Source organism: Triplophysa dalaica, chromosome 20 (assembly GCF_015846415.1).
Source record: "Triplophysa dalaica isolate WHDGS20190420 chromosome 20, ASM1584641v1, whole genome shotgun sequence".
NCBI lineage: Eukaryota > Metazoa > Chordata > Actinopteri > Cypriniformes > Nemacheilidae > Triplophysa > Triplophysa dalaica.
Window position 1 is genome coordinate 10,840,369 of NC_079561.1, and position 19,001 is coordinate 10,859,369.

General features: G+C 38.0%; 2 protein-coding genes across 10 annotated transcripts in view; one reads left to right on the forward strand and one right to left on the reverse strand.

Moving 5' to 3' along the window:
* tns2a (tensin 2a) overlaps window positions 1–5,463 on the forward strand; it is a 50,819-nt gene extending 45,356 nt beyond the window's left edge. For 3 of the 4 annotated variants that reach the window (XM_056733525.1, XM_056733526.1, XM_056733528.1), the window contains exons 24-28: window positions 820–897; window positions 987–1,155; window positions 1,282–1,350; window positions 3,107–3,136; window positions 3,791–5,463. In XM_056733525.1, coding sequence (XP_056589503.1) covers window positions 820–897; window positions 987–1,155; window positions 1,282–1,350; window positions 3,107–3,136; window positions 3,791–3,932 — 488 coding nt within the window. In that variant the 3' untranslated portion in view covers window positions 3,933–5,463. The remainder of the gene's footprint in view (window positions 1–819; window positions 898–986; window positions 1,156–1,281; window positions 1,351–3,106; window positions 3,137–3,790) is intronic. The other variant, XM_056733527.1, reaches the window with a different exon arrangement.
* Window positions 5,464–5,465: 2 nt separating this feature from the next.
* The window catches only part of foxp1a (forkhead box P1a), a 31,328-nt gene continuing 17,792 nt past the window's right edge, over window positions 5,466–19,001 (reverse strand). For 2 of the 6 annotated variants that reach the window (XM_056733529.1, XM_056733535.1), the window contains 13 exons: window positions 18,685–18,774; window positions 18,356–18,485; window positions 17,032–17,197; window positions 12,255–12,359; window positions 10,107–10,194; window positions 9,768–9,851; window positions 9,450–9,657; window positions 9,089–9,165; window positions 8,862–8,963; window positions 8,280–8,401; window positions 8,122–8,185; window positions 7,141–7,292; window positions 5,466–7,019 (listed from right to left, as the gene is read on the reverse strand). In XM_056733529.1, coding sequence (XP_056589507.1) covers window positions 6,866–7,019; window positions 7,141–7,292; window positions 8,122–8,185; window positions 8,280–8,401; window positions 8,862–8,963; window positions 9,089–9,165; window positions 9,450–9,657; window positions 9,768–9,851; window positions 10,107–10,194; window positions 12,255–12,359; window positions 17,032–17,197; window positions 18,356–18,485; window positions 18,685–18,774 — 1,542 coding nt within the window. In that variant the 3' untranslated portion in view covers window positions 5,466–6,865. The remainder of the gene's footprint in view (window positions 7,020–7,140; window positions 7,293–8,121; window positions 8,186–8,279; window positions 8,402–8,861; window positions 8,964–9,088; window positions 9,166–9,449; window positions 9,658–9,767; window positions 9,852–10,106; window positions 10,195–12,254; window positions 12,360–17,031; window positions 17,198–18,355; window positions 18,486–18,684; window positions 18,775–19,001) is intronic. The other 4 variants (XM_056733533.1, XM_056733532.1, XM_056733530.1 and 1 more) reach the window with 4 other exon arrangements.

Genomic DNA, 19,001 nt, shown 5'->3' on the forward strand with positions numbered 1-19,001 from the left:
TAAAAAATAAATTGATGAAGCAGGTAACAAAATTCCCAACTAGAATTAACATAAAAACTAAATACAAATAAAAATAAGACCTATTTAAAACATATTAAAGGGGTCACGTGTGGTTGATTTGTTATACGTTACCCTTGCATCTATTAGACAAAATTGCTCAAATTAAGGTGTCGGAACAAAAGTTGTATTCTATTTTAAAGCGAATGCTCACCGGACCTGACTGAAACACCTTGTGTAACCACACCCCACGCTTGTTTTACACCTTGTGTAAAAAATCCACGCTTCTCTGAGAGGTGGGGAAAAGATGAGATACAAACATGCACAGTAGTTGGAAAATACAGCGTTTTTTATCTCAAATCGTGTAAACACATTGCATTACATCTCAAACAAACGATAATATTCGTTTAAGACGTGTCATATGACTAATAACACTCAAATCTAAATTATGATAACTATTTTTAAACTCAACATTTTTAAATGAATGATACACTTGTTTTCTTTGCAGTATTCAACGTCTCAAAGCATAGTGTTTTTTGGTCATTTTGATCAGTTTGTCTAGTTTTTATTTCCTGTAAATAAATGCAAATTAAAAACAATAATTTGGAATTTGAGAGAAATGTTGTCACAGAACAAAACAAAATGATTACTTACTTAAACATAAGCATGTAAATAGTAAATTCTGAAAAACTAGATATCATTTTGTAGTGGTCTCTTAACTTTTTCCAGAGCTGTATGTTTCATATTATGTTTTTTTCATAAGGAAAAAGCGTGTTTGAACTTTACAGATTGAGCTATAATTCTTGAAAATCACATTTACAGACCCAATAGGTGACATCCAAGAAGTTCAGCCATCCAGTAATATGAGCACAGCTGCAGATCTTCTTAAACAGGGAGCAGGTGAGTGTTTGTTAATGCATTTTTAGCCCTGATCTTGACCCATCTCTCCCGCTCCTCACATGATGTATAACCTCTCACCTCCCCATCAGCCTGCAATGTGCTGTACCTGAACTCAGTAGAGACAGAGTCACTTACAGGACCGCAGGCCATTGCTAAAGCAACCGGAGCAACACTGTCACGTAACCCTCGACCCTCTGCCACAGTCGTCCACTTTAAAGTGTCCGCTCAGGGCATTACACTGACTGACAGCCAACGCAGGTATGATGTGGTGTGTTTTATTAAAGTAAGAGCAAGTGAGAATATGTATTTGTTTTTTAAAGGATAGCCACATATCTGTTTTATAGAGAAAGAAATATAAGTTGTTAACTTTGAGATGTTTTTCAGAGTGTTCTTCAGAAGACATTATCCAATCATCAGTGTGACGTTCAGCAGTGTGGACCCACAAGACAGGAGGTGAGAACCCCACATTTGTCTGCTAGACTTTTCGTCCCAAACTTGGATGTTTTGTTTATTTCTTTTTTAACTCATTCTCCGCAATACACAGAATTGTTCGTCATATATTAGATAACACTTTCTTCAATGGAAATTTGGATTCGGAATGATCAAAACATCAATACAGTATTTGTTGTTTATGAACATTTATGCAGTACTCTTTCAACAGCGCCCCCTACTGTATAACAGTGAAAACATGGACTGCGTTCATAACATTGTTACTTTTTCAAGAAACCTGACCACATTTGAGAGGTTATTAATAATAATGTAAAGAGAATAGATAAATAGTGATAACTTATATATATAAGGAAGATACATAACATATGTATTTTGTTAAAAGCAGAGGCTGTTTTATTTAATTTGACACATTGCCCATCAATTTTTTGTAAAAATGATCAAAAATGTTGCCGATGATTTGCAACTGCTGGCAGAGAAAGAGTTGAAAATGAATTCTAGTAGTCGAACTAATGTTTCATTATCTTTTAACACACAATAACCATGTCGTGCATGAACCTGTGTGGGCTGCTCTGTGTGTGTACATTGCATAAATGTTTGTTGTGTATTTATGTGTTAAGTGGTGTGTGAAAGAACCTTCCTCTTTGTTTTTTCTTGCTGGCTCCAGCAGGGTGAGGGTTTGGAGATTTGCGTTGAACTAGATTTTTTCGTCTAATTGTTAGCAGTTGGCTAACTTCACCCAGGCTACGAGTAAAACATGACGTTTGCCATAAAGCAGATGAAGGGCGGGGCTTGTGAACCTACCCTCACACCAAAAGTCACAAGTGTGATTTCAGCCGATAGAGGGCTGCTTAGGTACCAATAACATTAAAATTGGTCTAGTTAGAAAAGTTGTCATATCACTAAAATCGTTTTAGAGAGATTATTTTAAGGTCATAAAAACCTCTAGTGTTGCTTTAAAAACCAGTAATGGTGACTTTTATTTTGTAAATGAACTGCAAGCAGTCTAAAGAATTTTTTCACAGCAGTCGGGTTGTCAGTGTGAGGAAATAAAGATACGTTACATCATGTTCTGTTGGAATACAGGTTTACTCACCCCTGATGTCTAAAACACAGCCCCAAAGCAAGTGTGTGAGTGAGTGCTCAAATGTGTGTGTTATGCCCAAAGCATAATCTACCCAAATACAATACTCATGTCATTTCTTTTTATAATGTCAGAAAGCAAATCTTAAAGGAATAGTTCACCCAAAAATGAAAATTCTCTCACTCTCCTTGTTTCCTTGTTTATGAAAGGCAAAATAGTACAAGCGCTCACTCTCATGCCATCCAGACACATTTGACTTTCTTTGTTCAGTTGAACACAAACAGAGTAATATTTTTATGCGATCATGTTATCATACTCGCGCGATCACATCAAATCTGTTCAAAGAGACGACAACTAGTCACAAATGAGATGTAAAGCTGGCAGAAATAAAATAAAAACTTGGATCTGCTTGTTTGCATTATAATTTCCCTAAACAAGATCAAAATATGAATCATTTCCTATCATAAACGTATCGTTTTATTTCACAAGACATTTATTACGCCTCCTTGAGTATGAAGGTTCGTCACTACAACAGTAAAACATGTCATGTTCTGATCTTGTGTACAAGTGTGATACATGCGTAGAGTGTGTTTGTTTCATGTTGCATGTTGACTTGTGTGAGTGAATGTGGGATGCGTGTTCCTCAGTTTTGTCTCTGTCTCCCTCTTGCTGCCATAGGTGGACTAACACAGACAGCACGACGTCTAAGTAAGTCCAAATGTCGCTGTGTGTGTCTTGTCTGGACTGTTTTGTGAGCTGATTATGTGCTTTTGTGCCGTGGAGCACCATAATGCTTTTTATATTGATCAACCTGTTCCTTTACACTCTTATTTTGTAATAGATTAAACTAAAAATACAATTCTGTCATTATTTATTCACCCTCATTTCAAACCTGTAGGAGTTTTTTTTCTTCTGCAAAACACAAAAGAAGATATTTTGAAGAATGTAGGTAACCGGACAACATTGGTCCCTATTGACGTCCATTGTATGAACACAAAACCACTGAGACATTACTCAAAATATCTTCCTTTGGGTTCCACAGAAGAAATAGTCACATACAGGTTTCGAATGACACACAGTTGTGTAAATATTGACACTAAATATTTTGGGTGGTTGTTTATTAGTCAGAAACACCACTTGCATTTACTGCAGTAACTTTAAAATGCAATGATAACATTGTTAATCTTCCTTCCTGTTAGGTCATGCTATTATTTGTTTTTCTTGTACCTTCTATAACCCTTACAAAGCAACTATTCTCACGCGTACCATAAGACCAATCTCACACTTATAATTCGCTTAATATGTCCAAATTAAATTTTTATCATCAATTACTCACTATCTCATCTCTCTGTGTCCTCGCAGAGTATTTGGCTTCGTTGCCAAGAAGCCCGGGAGCGTTGCAGAGAACGTGTGCCACCTTTTCGCAGAGCTAGATCCTGAGCAGCCGGCGACTGCCATCGTCAATTTCATTAACAAGGTTATGCTAGCACCACAAAGACGCTGAAGCCCCGTGGATGAAGAATATTATCTGCACGCACAAGTGTCTTAAGGTTCTAACATGGCTTTACGCATCTTTGGTCAAAGACAAACAGACTAAGGGCTATGACGCTACAGAAATGTGTAGTTTAGCCTTAAAAACAAAAGCTTTACTGCTGATATTATACCAAAACAACATGTACAGAATGTAACCAACAAGGCTCCACGGTTATTGAAGGAATATGCCATATGCGACAAAATGATGCTTCAAGTATGTGAAATAAGATTTGTTATAAGTTACTTTTAAAACATTTGAAGGATGAAAATCTAATTATTCGTTCTGGTAAAATAAAGCATCATTACAGTTTTTTATAGAGAACACTCATGTTTTACTGTAAGTATATAAATGCGACGATTTTATCGCGAATCATGATTCATCACAATAATATACCAATAAAGGGTGGAGCCGTATTAACCAAGTGAATTTTTTTTATCTTTTTGTTAATAGGATTGTAAATGGCTTTAGCTGGTACATAAAATCAGTCATAGCACCAAAAAGCTAAACATAGTCTCAGCATCAGGGGTCTTCCAAAAGAAAGCACTGCTATTGACCCCTGAATAAAATAAATATATGCACTCCAGAATGTATGAATTGCACAGATATAAGCCTCTGCAGTATGACAATCAGCGGTTAATATTTTCATATCAATATTTGTCCAGTTTAGGTCATTTTTTGTTACTTTAAGTCAAATACTTTATTTGTTACTTTATTTTTATAACTTTATATTGTTTTGAGGTGCCATGGTTTTTCTCCATCTGGCCCAGCGAACGGCAGCGCAAGTTAAAGAGCGTTTGAGATGTATAGATGGTGGTGTAGAGGTATAGATGGAGGACCGGACATGGCGTAGCGAGCAAGCCGAGCAGCTAAATGCTCTTTCTGGAGTTCCAGTATAGAGAGGATTTTTATGTCATGTAGGATGTCATAATGGAAGGCGGATGGTCTTGTGATTTATTTCCTGAGAGAATTGGGTTACCTATAGAGTAGGACAGAACTGTATTTCGTTACGTCATGGTCGACAGTGATATAGACATCCACAGGACATCATTTATGTAACATCATCACACTTTTGTGTCACATATTTCATAACGTGTAGTAGATCATATTGGAATGTATTCGGTCTTTAAACATGACAAGTGGAAGTCTTCATTTTAATAATACGAATGCTTTAAAAAATCTGCAGTTGTTTATAACCAAAGACATTTGTGTATTCATTCAGTTACGATATAAGATGTGCCATTTCTATAACATGCCTTTATCATCGAGTTATTGACAGATAGTAAGACACTTCTATGACAACGTTTAATATATTGTGTTCTGTATCTTCTTGTTGATCTTTGTATGTAGTAATATATTTTCTCACATGCAGCTGACTTGGAAAGTAAATAAGACTACATGGAAGGAAATTGATAAGAAAAGGTTTTTTATTACCTAATGCTATTTTTTCAGTGTATGCACAAATGAAAAATATAATAAAGAAATGTAAAGTCATGGTACCATATACTGATTTCACAATCTCATTTATTTGTTGAACAGATGTGTGTATCTGCATTATAACGTCTGATGAAATACATTATTGGGCTGCCATCCACACGGACACAAAAACAGGATCATAATTGTTTTAAAAATCAAACTTAAACTAAGCAGGCTAAAAAATGATACTTATGAATAATGTTTAAATACTTTGTGTGTGTGTTTGGATCAAACAGATGAAAGAGAAACCACTGTCAGCATTTCGTTTTCTCACATTCTTATACTAAGATTTATTTATCATAAGGCCAGTGTTGAACAAACCGACACAGTTGATTTGAAATAGAGATCATCTATTTCGTTTGGACGTGTAACATTCATAAGTTATTCAGTCATTGGTTATGCATTCTTTCCTTGTCGGGCAAGTACTAGCCGAGTCAGATCACGATTACAGTTCATGATCTGCTCAACATCATGAGCATGAGGGCATTTAATGCATCTGAAACTCTCATCTACTAGAAAGTGAAGACTTCTTGGTCTTGGCCGGATCAAACTGGACAATGTAAACAGGGTACAAAACATAAAACATTACTTTTACAATCTTTGGTAACTGTTAATGGTTCTTCTAAAAACAACCGACCAAACTAGACAAAAATTTCATCACTACTCAAATACAAACGTTTGGTTAAGCTTCTCTAGCAACTGAATGATCGGGACTGTTGAGGGTCGATTTCATTTCTCGAGTGTCGTTTCTATGTAAATGTGCTGGATAATGGAAATACAGTAACCTTCTGTACACGCTAGTGAAAGAACAATCAAAACAGAAGTCAAACTCAAAAATTGAAAAGACATTCATCATCAAGTGCTGGTTATAAATGTTCCCCTTTGGTTTTGTGTTTTTCTGGAAAAACAGAGGTAAAAAAGATAGACATTCACAATTTCGGTTTCCATTCCACCAATGAGCAGCCCCAAATTTAAAGACGCACGTTACCAACAGCATTGAGGCAGAAGTGATTCCAACCATGCAACGAAAAGCAATTCATTCAGAAGAGTCTGACGTTTCGCGGTAAAGATAAACTAAATCTGCTCTCAAGACCACTTAAAAATCTGAAGGTGTGAAATGATTTTAGTTGTTAGGGAAACGATTCTCCCCATTGATTCAAATCAGGCGCTGTAGTGTTAAATATACAAACAAAATGTGTGTAGCCTACAGCCCCCTCTTCATGTTTTGCAAGTTGACGAGCAAACCTTGGTCATGTATAAACGTCAACACAGAGGAGAGCCCTTTAGTACCAGTGAGGTCAATCCATTGCATTCGATCAGAAACAGGTACAATGAAATAATAAATAAAGACTTTCATTTTCGTTTGAGGGTTCAGAGTCTGTTGGTACACGGGACAGATATCAATGAGGGGCTGCGGACCCGCGAGGATCTCAGGATAAAGCTGGTTGACAGGCTGGGCTGTGATCATCTGTGTATTCTGCATCGTGGTTGGTGTCTGGACTTTGCTGGTCTTCCGTCTCTGGAGACATCGAGCCGTTATAGTCCTCGACATCCATGTGCTCCTCCTTAATTTGAGACTGATGCCTGTGTACACAGATCGCAAATGTGGGTCATTTCCAATCCGATCTCTTTTTCTAATGTTTGCCTCTATTTTACAGTTATGCACAATATGTAGTATAAATGATTTTGAGCAGATGTGACTTACAGTGTGGGCAGAGGAGACAGCTCCAGACTGGAGTCGCTGTGTGAACCATCATCGTGCTCTTGAGAACTCATCTCCTCATGGAAAGTGCTGGCCAGGGCCTTCATACAAGACGCTGAGCCATACAGGGGCAGACTGCCTTCCACCATCGCCGCCTGAGCACAAACACATCACATTACTTAATCTTGAAATGCTGCAACAACACAAGTTTTATTCATTCGGATAAGGTGGCATAACTGAATATAAACGGCAATAAATATGTGACAGGTGTTTGTCATACTAAGTTAAGTTCTTGTGAACTGCCATATGGATCATGGTTGATATGAACAACATCCAGAAGTTAATCCAATATTTTGTATTGATTGGGTCAGACCGGTTATATTAATTAACACTAATAATACAAGCGTTAGTTTTGCCTTTTTATATTGGACCAGAGTTGGATAATAAAACAAACAGATTGACTTGGAGACATTTGCAAGCAGGACTTCAAAGGATGTTTCAGATATGTGTTTTAGAGGTATGCGCACACACACACAATATCTGTGCATTACACAGAACAGCTTTCACAGCTGATGTTAAAGTCATGGAAGCTGTTATTTGACCGTTGGTTTTCGTAGAATATGTGAAGCTGAATTCTTATTACCAGCTTATGAAAGCGAAAGTAATTAATTGCGCAGCTCAGTCAAGTGTTTACAATCTCAGATAACAACACTACTCCTGCGGCTCTTCCTCTTCTCTAAGGAATGCCACGCCCCTTTTTTGCCGTATTCCTTTGGGCGGAGGATTTTAAAAAACTTGGAATAGTGACATCATTTAGCCGGAATTAAAGGGCTTTACACACTAACTAGAGTTTGAAAATTGGCATCACAGGGAATGGCCGCTTTAAGTATTTCTATAGTGTCACGGGTGACTTTGTAAAATTCAGCTATAAAAATGACATTACATTCAATATCATTTGTCAATCATGATAAAATGACTTCATACCTGCAAAGCAGATAAAGCAGGACTCTGACCCAAACTGGACTGGATGTTCTTCACCAGAGGAGATCTGCAAAAACCAACAAAAGACCTTTAGCATCAGTGACCTTACAAGAATCTGAGCGTGTCACTCTTTAATTTCTGAGGATGAAATGCATTTTTACCCGGTGATTTTCTGTGGTCTCCTTTTCTGAAACTCCATCTCATCCACGGTCCAAACTGCCCCCTTCACGTTCTCTACTCGTACGAAACACTTGTGGAGACTGAGGTTGTGGCGAACGGCATTCTGGGATTCCAGAAAAAGTGAATTTAATTATAAACAAAAACCTTATTAACATAGAACATCAAAACTGATATGAGGCTTACAAAGGGACAGTTTACCCAAAAAAGAAAATTATTGAATCATTTACTCTCCCTCATGTCATTACAAACCTGCAGAACACAAAAAGAAGATACTTTGAAGAATGTTGGTAACCAAACAATTTTTGAAACCACAGGGGCATTTCTCAAAATATCTCTTTTTTGTGATTCACAGACGAAAGAGTCATACACAGGTTTAACTTTTAAACAACATAAACGGGAATAAAAATGCTTCCGTCATGAAATGCGTACAGGTTTAAATTTAAATTTATTCATTTGCCAGACGTTTTTATCCAAAGGGACTTACAAGTAGGAGAGCATTGAAACATTTTGTCGACAAGGGAGAGAATTTAGACACGATGTAACTAATGATTTACTTTAGTTACCTTCCACGTGGCCGCATTGCGTCTAAAATACGCGAATGTTCGAGTGAACCAGTTGTAGATTTCGTTTAGTGTTAGCTGCTTTTCTGGAGCCTCCAAGATGGCCTAGAAATAAACAAAAGGTTACAAAATATATGTCAGTGTCAATGAAACTCAAATGTATTTGCTAAGTAAATGGTTGATGATGTCTCATCATTTGGATTTGACCGGGTCGAGTCGTGGTTCCTTACCTGTCTTATCAAAGCTGCGTAAGTAAACGGAGGCCTGACTTCAGCGCTCAGGTAGAACTCCTTATTCTGCACTATATCTATGAGAAAGACAAGAGAGGTTCAGACATATTTCTCAAGTTTGTTTGGTCTAATATTCGGTTAGTTGTATGCAGTACAACCCAACAAATAGCAAAACAAGCGTATGTGATTCCATACAAGCGGTCCAAAAAAAAAATATCTAATATCTATCTATAACAGCCTTGTTACTTGGCTTTTGCTCATTTAATGTCACACTCTATTGACATCTGAACAATAGCATTTAAAAATGATTTTAAAACAGAATGAATGTGTTTTATTGTAGTGACTGTAAACACGTTCTCACCTTGGTCCATGGCCATGTTATATTTGTCAGAGTAGCGTTTGCGGAAGGGTCCCATGCTGTGCAGGCTGGTGGGGATGATGACGGACGGGGTCTGGGGCTGTGATGTGAGCGGTGTGGATGGGGCTGTGGCACTCTGGGACAGGCTCATAGAAGGAGTGGTTTTGGGAACGTTACCCTTGGCAAGAGTGAGGTTGGATACCAGATTCACCTGAGAAGAAAAATATAAACCAGGTCGAACTCTTGTCTAAAAGAACAACTGAAGAATAATATGTTTATATATACACACGCAACAGCAAGAGTAAATATGATGTCCCATACTGGCTGAGGAGCTGGTTTGTGTTCAGTAGATTTGACGTGGAGGTGGGCCATCATGGCCTGAAGGCGTTCTTTGTCTTTGGCGAGCTGTTTGACAAACACACACAAAAACAGATATGTAGCACAGATAGGCTTTCTGAAGACGATGTCTATTGTTCCCTCTGGGAATTTTTCTTAATGTGTACGTACAGTACATACAGAGCAGGAAGCAAGATTAAAGCTAAGATTAGAGCAGGATGTTCAACAACATGCAAAACAGAAAACAAGCGATACCTAAAACCATCATACTTATCTTAAACAAATTCAAACAAAACAAAACCTCCAAAGTGTAGAATGAAGTACCTGTAGCTCCAGTTGCTGAACCACCTGCATCTGAACTCGGCACTGTGCTGTACTCTTGTCATCCAGAGCGTGTTCACTGTTCAGGTGCCTGACGAACACAACACAAAAGTTTTAAACAAAACCATTTCGATTTCACATAACAAAACAAAGAATTCATTTCCAATCTAAACAGAAGAAGTGGGAGGTTTCATTCGTTTAACTGGATCATTTCCTTTAAATAAACTGGATGTCAAAAATATCTGCTAAAAGTTTTTTAACACATTAGGGCGAACAAAGGATTAATCGTGATTGATCGCATCCAGAATAAAAGTTTGTGTTTACATAATATATGTTTTCCTAAGGAAAAAAATAAACACATACATGCATATATTTAAGAAAAATATAAAATATAACTTAATATTATATTAATATAATAATATTATATAAATATAATATTAACATATAATTTAAATGATTGGTAAATATATATATATATTTAAATTTACCAATGTATTTATATGCAAATATTTCCTAAATACATATGCGTGTATGAGTTTTTAAATACAATATTAATATGCACAGTACAGAGACATATATTATTTAAACACACTTTAATTCTGGATGTGATTAATCGCAATTAATCATTTGATAGCACACAAATGCTCCTTGCACCTAGCACACATTTACTCATTTGGCAGACGCTTTTATCCTAAGTGACTTACATTGCATTATAACACACACTTTTGTTTGTTTGATTCGGAGTATGTGCAATCCCTGGTATCATACCCGTGACCTTGCCGTTGCTAACGCCATGCTCTAACCACCATGTTACTACCACAAGTTTCCTAGAAGCTAAAATATAAATCTTTAGTTTATGTTTCCTTGTTTATGACTTCATGTCACCACACCCTGCAGTTTGATATTCCTTACAAAGTTATTTACAAACGGTCCGTAAACCAGTTTGAATGAATCCACGTTGAGCGTTCATGAATCATGCAGTATTACTATTGACCACAAGAGGGCTTCTCACACAAATAGAAAGCAAACATAACTTTTAAAAAAAGAAAATTCTCACATATAAAAATAATTTTACTGGTACATCGGCACATACAATATTTGAAAGCCTGATAAGGTTTACTGTATATAAAACAAATGCATCTCCCCCTTGAGCTGTGAACAGCTTAAACACAACAACCTGTCCAACAAGAAGAACACGTTCATATGATCAAATGGTCAGAACTAATGCGTGTTAGCATTTTAGTCAATTTCATCACTAAACACACCTTGTACACATCTAACACATTGTGCAGGGAATTGAGCAGTGGAAGTTTGTGGAGTGTGATGTTTGTAATAGTGCAACGGTGACTGAGCTGAGGAACAAAGGCAGTGTTGTGGCAATAGACAGGGCGGGGCTCAGACTCAGAGCAGGGGTCAGGGTCAGTGGAAGGGGCACAGATAAACATCCTCCTGTTGTTTGTTTTGGGAGGGATGGCCAGGATCACCATGGGTACTGTGTTTATCAGTGCGCTGAGCTCAACCCTGAGGGGCCCCATGACTGCGCCGCCACAGGGGACAGAGAGAGAGAGAAAGAGAGACGGAAAAGATAAATAAAATCAAGAAATGGGGGTATATACATACAGTGGGGTCCATAAAACTGAGAACATTAGTAATGCTTTTATTTTTCTTATTTGATATATTATCGTATAGCAATTTAAGAGAAAAGTGGAATTTTAGCTTGCGTTTGAGGAGATCAATGGACGATATTCTCAGCGTTTCTTGTGTGAGGTAATCTGAGAGCTTTAGTACAGAACACGGTCAATGTCACACATCTGCTTCTTTCATTTCTGACCTTGACATTTTTTCACATGTTTGAGGTTTTTGTGTCTCACTTTTGTGTATTTACATGTTTAAATGACATTCATAACCCCGGATTGTCATTGCGCTGTTGTATGGGCAAGTCTTAAACGGCACACGAAGAAAAGAACAGACAGGGTGGGAAAAGAAAAATAAGGCGAAACAATAAAACGAAACCCTTACGGGGGAAAAACTGTTGTAAAAAAGGCTGCGAGCACAAACAGAAATGATAATTGGATCAGTGGTGTATGCGGCAGATCGGTAAAGAGGACAAACAGCATAATAAAGTGCAGAGGATGAGAGCTGTTGACTCACTTGAGGAATGATTGAAAGTCTCCGAACACAGTATCACAGCCGGGCCACTTACACACGCCGTGACCGTACAGAGGATGGGCGCTCTGGGACTGACTCTCCTGAGAACTGATCCAAAAAACACAATGACCACATGAACATTTAAGCCGTGAAAGTCTGTGATCCCTCTATACAACCTGGTGTGGATCTTCTCTATCTGTTCAAACCAAAAATTGATTTATTATTTTAATAATATAAAAAATATTACTGCTGTCAAATCGATTAATCACGATTCCAAAATAAATTTTGAGTTTATATAACGTGTGTGTGGCAAATTTACGATCTAAATGCTTATATAAATAGAAACATACAGTACAAGTATATATATTAAAGAAATATGAATAATATTTATGAAGTGGGGCTGTAAAACGATTGATCGCATCCAGAATAAAAGTTTGTATTTACATAATTGATGTCTGTGCATATTAATTTTGTATTCATAAACACATTCACATACATAGTTAGGAAATGTTGAGTGTTCATTCATTTTTATATTTTTCTTAAATATATGCATGTATGTGTTTTTATAAATACAAAATGAATATGCACTGTACACAGACATGTGTAAACACAAACTTCTACAAAATTCTGTATGTTAATATGTATATTTATCCATACTTATATCATACATTTGTTCAAATAATGTATTATTATTATATAAAATACAAAATAAAATGTATATTTCATTACCGTAACGCTTCAAAATGTAGTCATTTTTTTACAATATTTTTGATCACAACATTTTTTTTTAATCGTTATAAAAATAATAATAAAATATGCATTTACAGTTGAAAGAAAAAGTATGTGAACCCTTAGGCTTACTTGGTTTTCTTCATAAATTGGTCATAAAATGTGTTCTGATCTTCATCTAAGTCACAACAATAGAGAAACACAGTCTGCTTAAACTAATACCGCACAAACATTATACGTTTTCATGTTTTTATTGAACACAACATGTAAACATTCATAGTGCAGGGTGGAAAAAGTATGTGAACCTTTGGGTTTAATAACTGGTTGACCCTCCTTTGGCAGCAATAACCTCAACCAAACGTTTCCTATAGTTGCAGATCAGACCTGCACAACGGTCAGGAGAAATTTTGGACCATTCCTCTTTACAAAAGTGTTTCAGTTCAGCAATATTCTTGGGATGTCTGGTGTGAATCGCTCTCTTGAGGTCATGCCACAGCATCTCAATCGGGTTGAGGTCAGGACTCTGACTGGGCCACTCAAGAAGGCGTATTTTCTTCTGTTGAAGCCATTCTGTTGTTGATTTACTTCTATGCTTTGGGTCGTTGTCCTGTTGCATCATCCATCCTCTGTTAAGCTTCATTTGGCGGACAGATGGTCTTAAGTTTTCCTGCAAAATGTCTTGATAAACTTTGGAATTCATTTTTCCATCGATGACAGTAATCCGTCCAGGGCCTGAGGCAGCAAAGCAGCCCCAAACCATGATGCCCCCTCCACCATATTTCACAGTTGGGATGAGGTTTTGATGTTGGTGTGCTGTGCCTTTTGTTCTCCACACATAGCGTTGTGTGTTCTTTCCAAACAACTCAATTCTGGTTTCATCTGTCCACAGAATGTTTTGCCAGTAGTGCTGTGGAACATCCAGGTGCTCTTTTGCAAACTTCAAACGTGCTGCAATGTTTTTTTTGGACAGCAGTGGCTTCCTCCGTGGTGTCCTCCCATGAAGTCCATTCTTGTTTAATGTTTTCCTTATTGTAGATTTGTCAACAAAAATGTTAGCATGTGCCAGAGATTTCTGTAAGTGTTTAGCTGACACTCTAGGATTCTTCTTCACCTCATTGAGCATTCTGCGCTCTTGCAGTCATCTTTACAGGACGACCACGCCTAGGGATTGTAGCAACAGTGCTGAACTTTCTCCATTTGTAGACAATCTGTGTTACCGTGGACACATGGACATCAAGGCTTTTAGATATACTTTTGTAGCCCTTTCCAAATTTATGTAAGTCAACAATTCTTGATCGTAGGTCTTCTGAGAGCTCTTTTGTGCGAGGCATGGTTCACATCAGACAACGCTTCTTCAGAACAGCAAACTCAAAACTGGTGTGTGTTTTACGGACAGGCCAGCTTTAATCAACACATCCAATCTCATCACATTGATTGGACCCCAGGTTGGCTGACTCCTGGCTCCAATTAGCTCTTGGAGAAGTCATTAGCCTAGGGTTTCACATACTTTTTCCACCCTGCACTATGAATGTTTACATGTTGTGTTCAATAAAAACATGCAAACGTATAATGTTTGTGCGGTATTAGTTTAAGCAGACTGTGTTTCTCTATTGTTGTGACTTAGATGAAGATCAGAACACATTTTATGACCAATTTATGAAGAAATCAAAGTGAGCCCAAAGGGTTCACATACTTTTTCTTTCAACTGTATTTGTTAAAAAGTAAGCTTTTGATTTTGTGATCTCGTGTTTGATGATAAAGGTTCATATTTTGCCTGAAAAGGCAGCTAAGAAAGTACACTGGCATGTTTAGGACTCAAACGGTGAGAAGTGATTATTTTCATACTTAAGAAGAAAAATGCCAAGAATGCTTTATTTGTTTGGGATCACCAAAGGTCAGATCCTTTGACACACGACCCTCCACTTTTCTCTAAAAGAGTCCCGCATGTCTCTGCCAGCAGATTCCTCACTTTAAACTCTCAAACGAAGAGGGAAAATATCTATGACGGGCATCTCAGATGCAATCCCGGCCCTACCGGATGACTCACTCTACAAATTAAAACAGACTTTGTTATTTTCCCTCTTCTAACACGCTGAACAATCAAATAAACAAGCCATGCAGACACAATAAAATAAACTGGTGCAACGAACTGTTTGTTCTCGCAGATGGGGCTCTGAAGATTCCAAACGAAATGTCAAAAGCCGGCCTCGGAGGAATAAGCACTCGGGAGGGAAACGTCACAGAAGTGTGCGGATAACAACGGAGCGGGACGGATTTTAAAGGATTGATTACATTTTGTGAAAGTGTTTGCATGTCACTCAGTAACCCAGAGAGAGAGAGACAGACATTGCCCACATGTTGTGGTGTACAGTAAGAGGTGATGGGTTTGTTCTCTGGTGCCAGCGGCTGCACTTAAGGTTTTAGTTGCAGGCGTCTCTCTGGCGGGCAGCAGTTTACATGACACATGAAACTGACCACACAGTCCTTGAGCGCTCACCCTCCATGGATATCACGCGAACAAGCACCAGCACGCTGCGAGACGCTCTGCTGACAATAAAGACCACATCCATGCAACACTTCGACACATTGGCACCTGCTGAAATATGAGCATTCATGAGGTGACCTGGTTGGTTACCAGAAGGTTGTAGGTTTGATTCCGACAAGGGTAGATCACCACCGTGCCCTTGTGCAAAGCCTTAACAAAGTTACAGAAGTGTTTTATGGTGGGATTGCATTAAAGGCAACACTGTCCAGTTCATAAAGCAGCCTCTAATATAAAGCCTGTATGAACAAGTAACCGAAAACAATCCCCTTTCTCTGCATTCCCTCCCCCGTCAAACAATCAACACGAAAAACAAGCCTTGAAAACTTGGTGTCCAAGAGAATGTCAATGACATGACGGACAATAAGTTTGCAAGTGCGGTTTTGTTCATACACATGAGAGCCATGCTCTTATATAACAGTATTTTGCTTTACTATTCTCCTGTCATAGAAACATCAAGGTCTGTTTAGAAATCAGATAAATTGTCATTCAGTTGTTTGCTAATCCCACGACAACGTTGAAAACCGCAGAAAAGTTTGATGCCCGACTCAGCACCACGACCCACTTATCTCTTTTATGAATCAAATAATAAGACAAAACACAGCAACCGCAATGTTTCCAGCGATCATGTACTGTATGTTCCCACAGCCGGTGGGCAAGTGCTTTTGACAAACAAGCTCTTGGAACATACAGAGAAACAGGTTTGGACATAGGCGTGGGTGTGTTCATGTATGTGTTTGTGTGTGTGTGTGCGAAGAGAAAGCCTGCAGGGCACACATTGATGCAAACTGATGCCTTTCACACTGTCACAAAGACAAATGCACCCTCTTGAGACATACAGTATGACATTTGTCAACAGTTTCCCCTTATACAAACACAACATATTAGTCAACATTTAACAATTCGACTGGCTCAACTGGCCATTTCAATGTCAGCGAGATGAAGCTGTCGAACTCCTCTGAACAACTTAAGGTCTAAACTGAGCACAATGACGTCTTGTGTGAGAAGTGGACGTGTTCAAGATGCATAACATCAAGTGAACTTTAAGCAAACACACCAACTTGCATCCATTGGCTCATATGTTACTGGCTCAAGAAAAGGGAATCGCTTCTATCAACCGATAAACGTTTCTGTTAAAATGACATTTGACACAAAACTAAAAAAATCAATAATTTTTCACCCTCATTCCAAAACTGTATGACTGACTTTCTTCTACAGAACACAAAAGAAACTATTTGTCAATAATGTTGGTAACCAGACAACACTGACCCGCATTGACTTCCATTTTATGAATACAAAACCAAGGAGACATTTCTCAAAATATCTTTTGTGTTTCACAGAACAAGGTAATATAGACATGAGAGTGAATAAGTGATGCAACAACTGGTGAATTATCCCATTTAAAGACATTTAATTAAACTTTTAAAGACGCCTATTAAACTAGAAAAGGCTAATTATTGTAATACGGAAAAATAAGACGCTTCAGCGTCAGTTAGGATGATAAAGTACCTTTCTCTCCGGATGGATCGGGACACGTGGTGTCCGTTGGTGCTGGAGTGATTGTTGTGGATCTGGCCTCTGGGTGGAGAGGGAGATTTGTCTCCTCTGCTCTTCTCCTCCTGTCTTGTATCTGTTGTCTCTTTCCACAACTGCTGAAGCTCAGGGGGGATCAGGCCTGTGAGCAAGACAGCATCATTACATCACTCCTGAGCTATTTATTTCATTTCATTTATGCATTTGGCAGACGCTTTTCTCCGAAGGGACTTACATTGCATTGTATTATACATTTGTTTCTGACCATAAGCAATCCCCTGGGATCAAACCCATGACCTTGGCATTGCTAGTGCCATGCTCTAACCACTGAGCGACAGGAAAAATATGTTGTAATGTTAATTTTCATTAGGGATGCATCAATACGTCAATTTTGGTCAATAAAATAATTCTTTAACATTGAATTACAACACAACCGATATATTGCCGATATACAGTATCTCAATATTAATATAAAATTCCCCAATACTGGAAAAAAAGGCAAAAGGTGGACAACTCCATCTAATTGAAAACATTCACTGCAGAAAACAAGTTAACCATTAGTTAATTAGTTAAGACCTACTTTACAATAGTTATCGATTCTTTATCCTTCAAACTTTTCTGGTATATTTTTTATTAAATAAACAAATTATAGTTGTTCTTCCAGAGCGACCCAGATAAATGCCACATGTCTAACAGGTCACAAGATAGAAAGTATTCAGACAGCAGTCTGATTCAAACAATATACTTGTGTTCGCATCATTGACACATTCATAAATATCTACATACTGTACCTACATCGGCAATGTTTTGCTAATAGAAGTGAATGATCACTACAGAAAGACAGTGCTGTACTATATTTAAACTGTGAGCAGCGTGCAGCTGAAGAAGCTTAACCAGAGGAAATTATTTAAGATTAATCAGCTATAAATTGTTAGCTTAAATTGTATTATCTGCCGATACCGATAACATTAAAAATGACAACTTAACGGCCGATACGCCGATAATTCATCCTCAATTCCTAGTTACATCTCTTCATGCACATCATCATCACTATAAGCATTAGCCCCTGAAACTAGCTATTCTGTCACACACCGAGAAATCCAATAACAATGTTATGGAAAAACAGTATACAACAATTTTTTAAGTATCATTGCGATTATATTTTGACAAATTACAGCTAACTTAAGTTTAATAATGCAGTGGACATCACATGACCTGGGAGATGATACAGTTGGTCATCCCTGTCAGTCTGACTCTTTAGATTGACGGTCAGCTTGTGTTACCAGTGAGGTGCTCTTACCCTGAGGCAGTGTCCCGGCGAGCGCTGGCGGGATAGACAGGAGGCCTTGTCTCTGCAGGTTCAGCAGGTGCTGCTGTTGAACGGACAGTAACTGTTGCTGTATCGCCATCTGCTGTGCCATGATCTGCTGCTGAGGAAACATATACCAGTCACATTACAGTCACACAAACGATGTCCATTCAGAATTTTCACACGGACAGAAGTCACCGACATCACTTCTTCACAGTAAAGGGCACAATCTAAAATTTTCATTCACAAACAGTACAGTCACACAAACAGCCTCCGACCCGGCATGGCTTCTGTGACATTACGGCTCTGATGTCTTTTACCTCTTTACTGGGTTTTCCAGCGTGCTGTTGCTGCAGGAGCTGGAGGTGGAGCTCATCTTGCTGTTTCTTATGGAACTCCTGGAACTGTTGCTAGGACAAAGAGTGAGAACACAGAAATGTACTAGTTGATCGAGACAGAAAACCACTTTGGTGATATTAAAAGGTTATTAAGATCATTACAGTTGGCTGATCCTGTTCCTGTTTAACCAATTACCTGTAGTGGTAAATCGGTTTCTTTTCAAAAGGTATTTTATTGGCTACCCTAGACTCTAAACATTGGTATTGGCATTTAAAGCCCCATATCAATCGAACATATC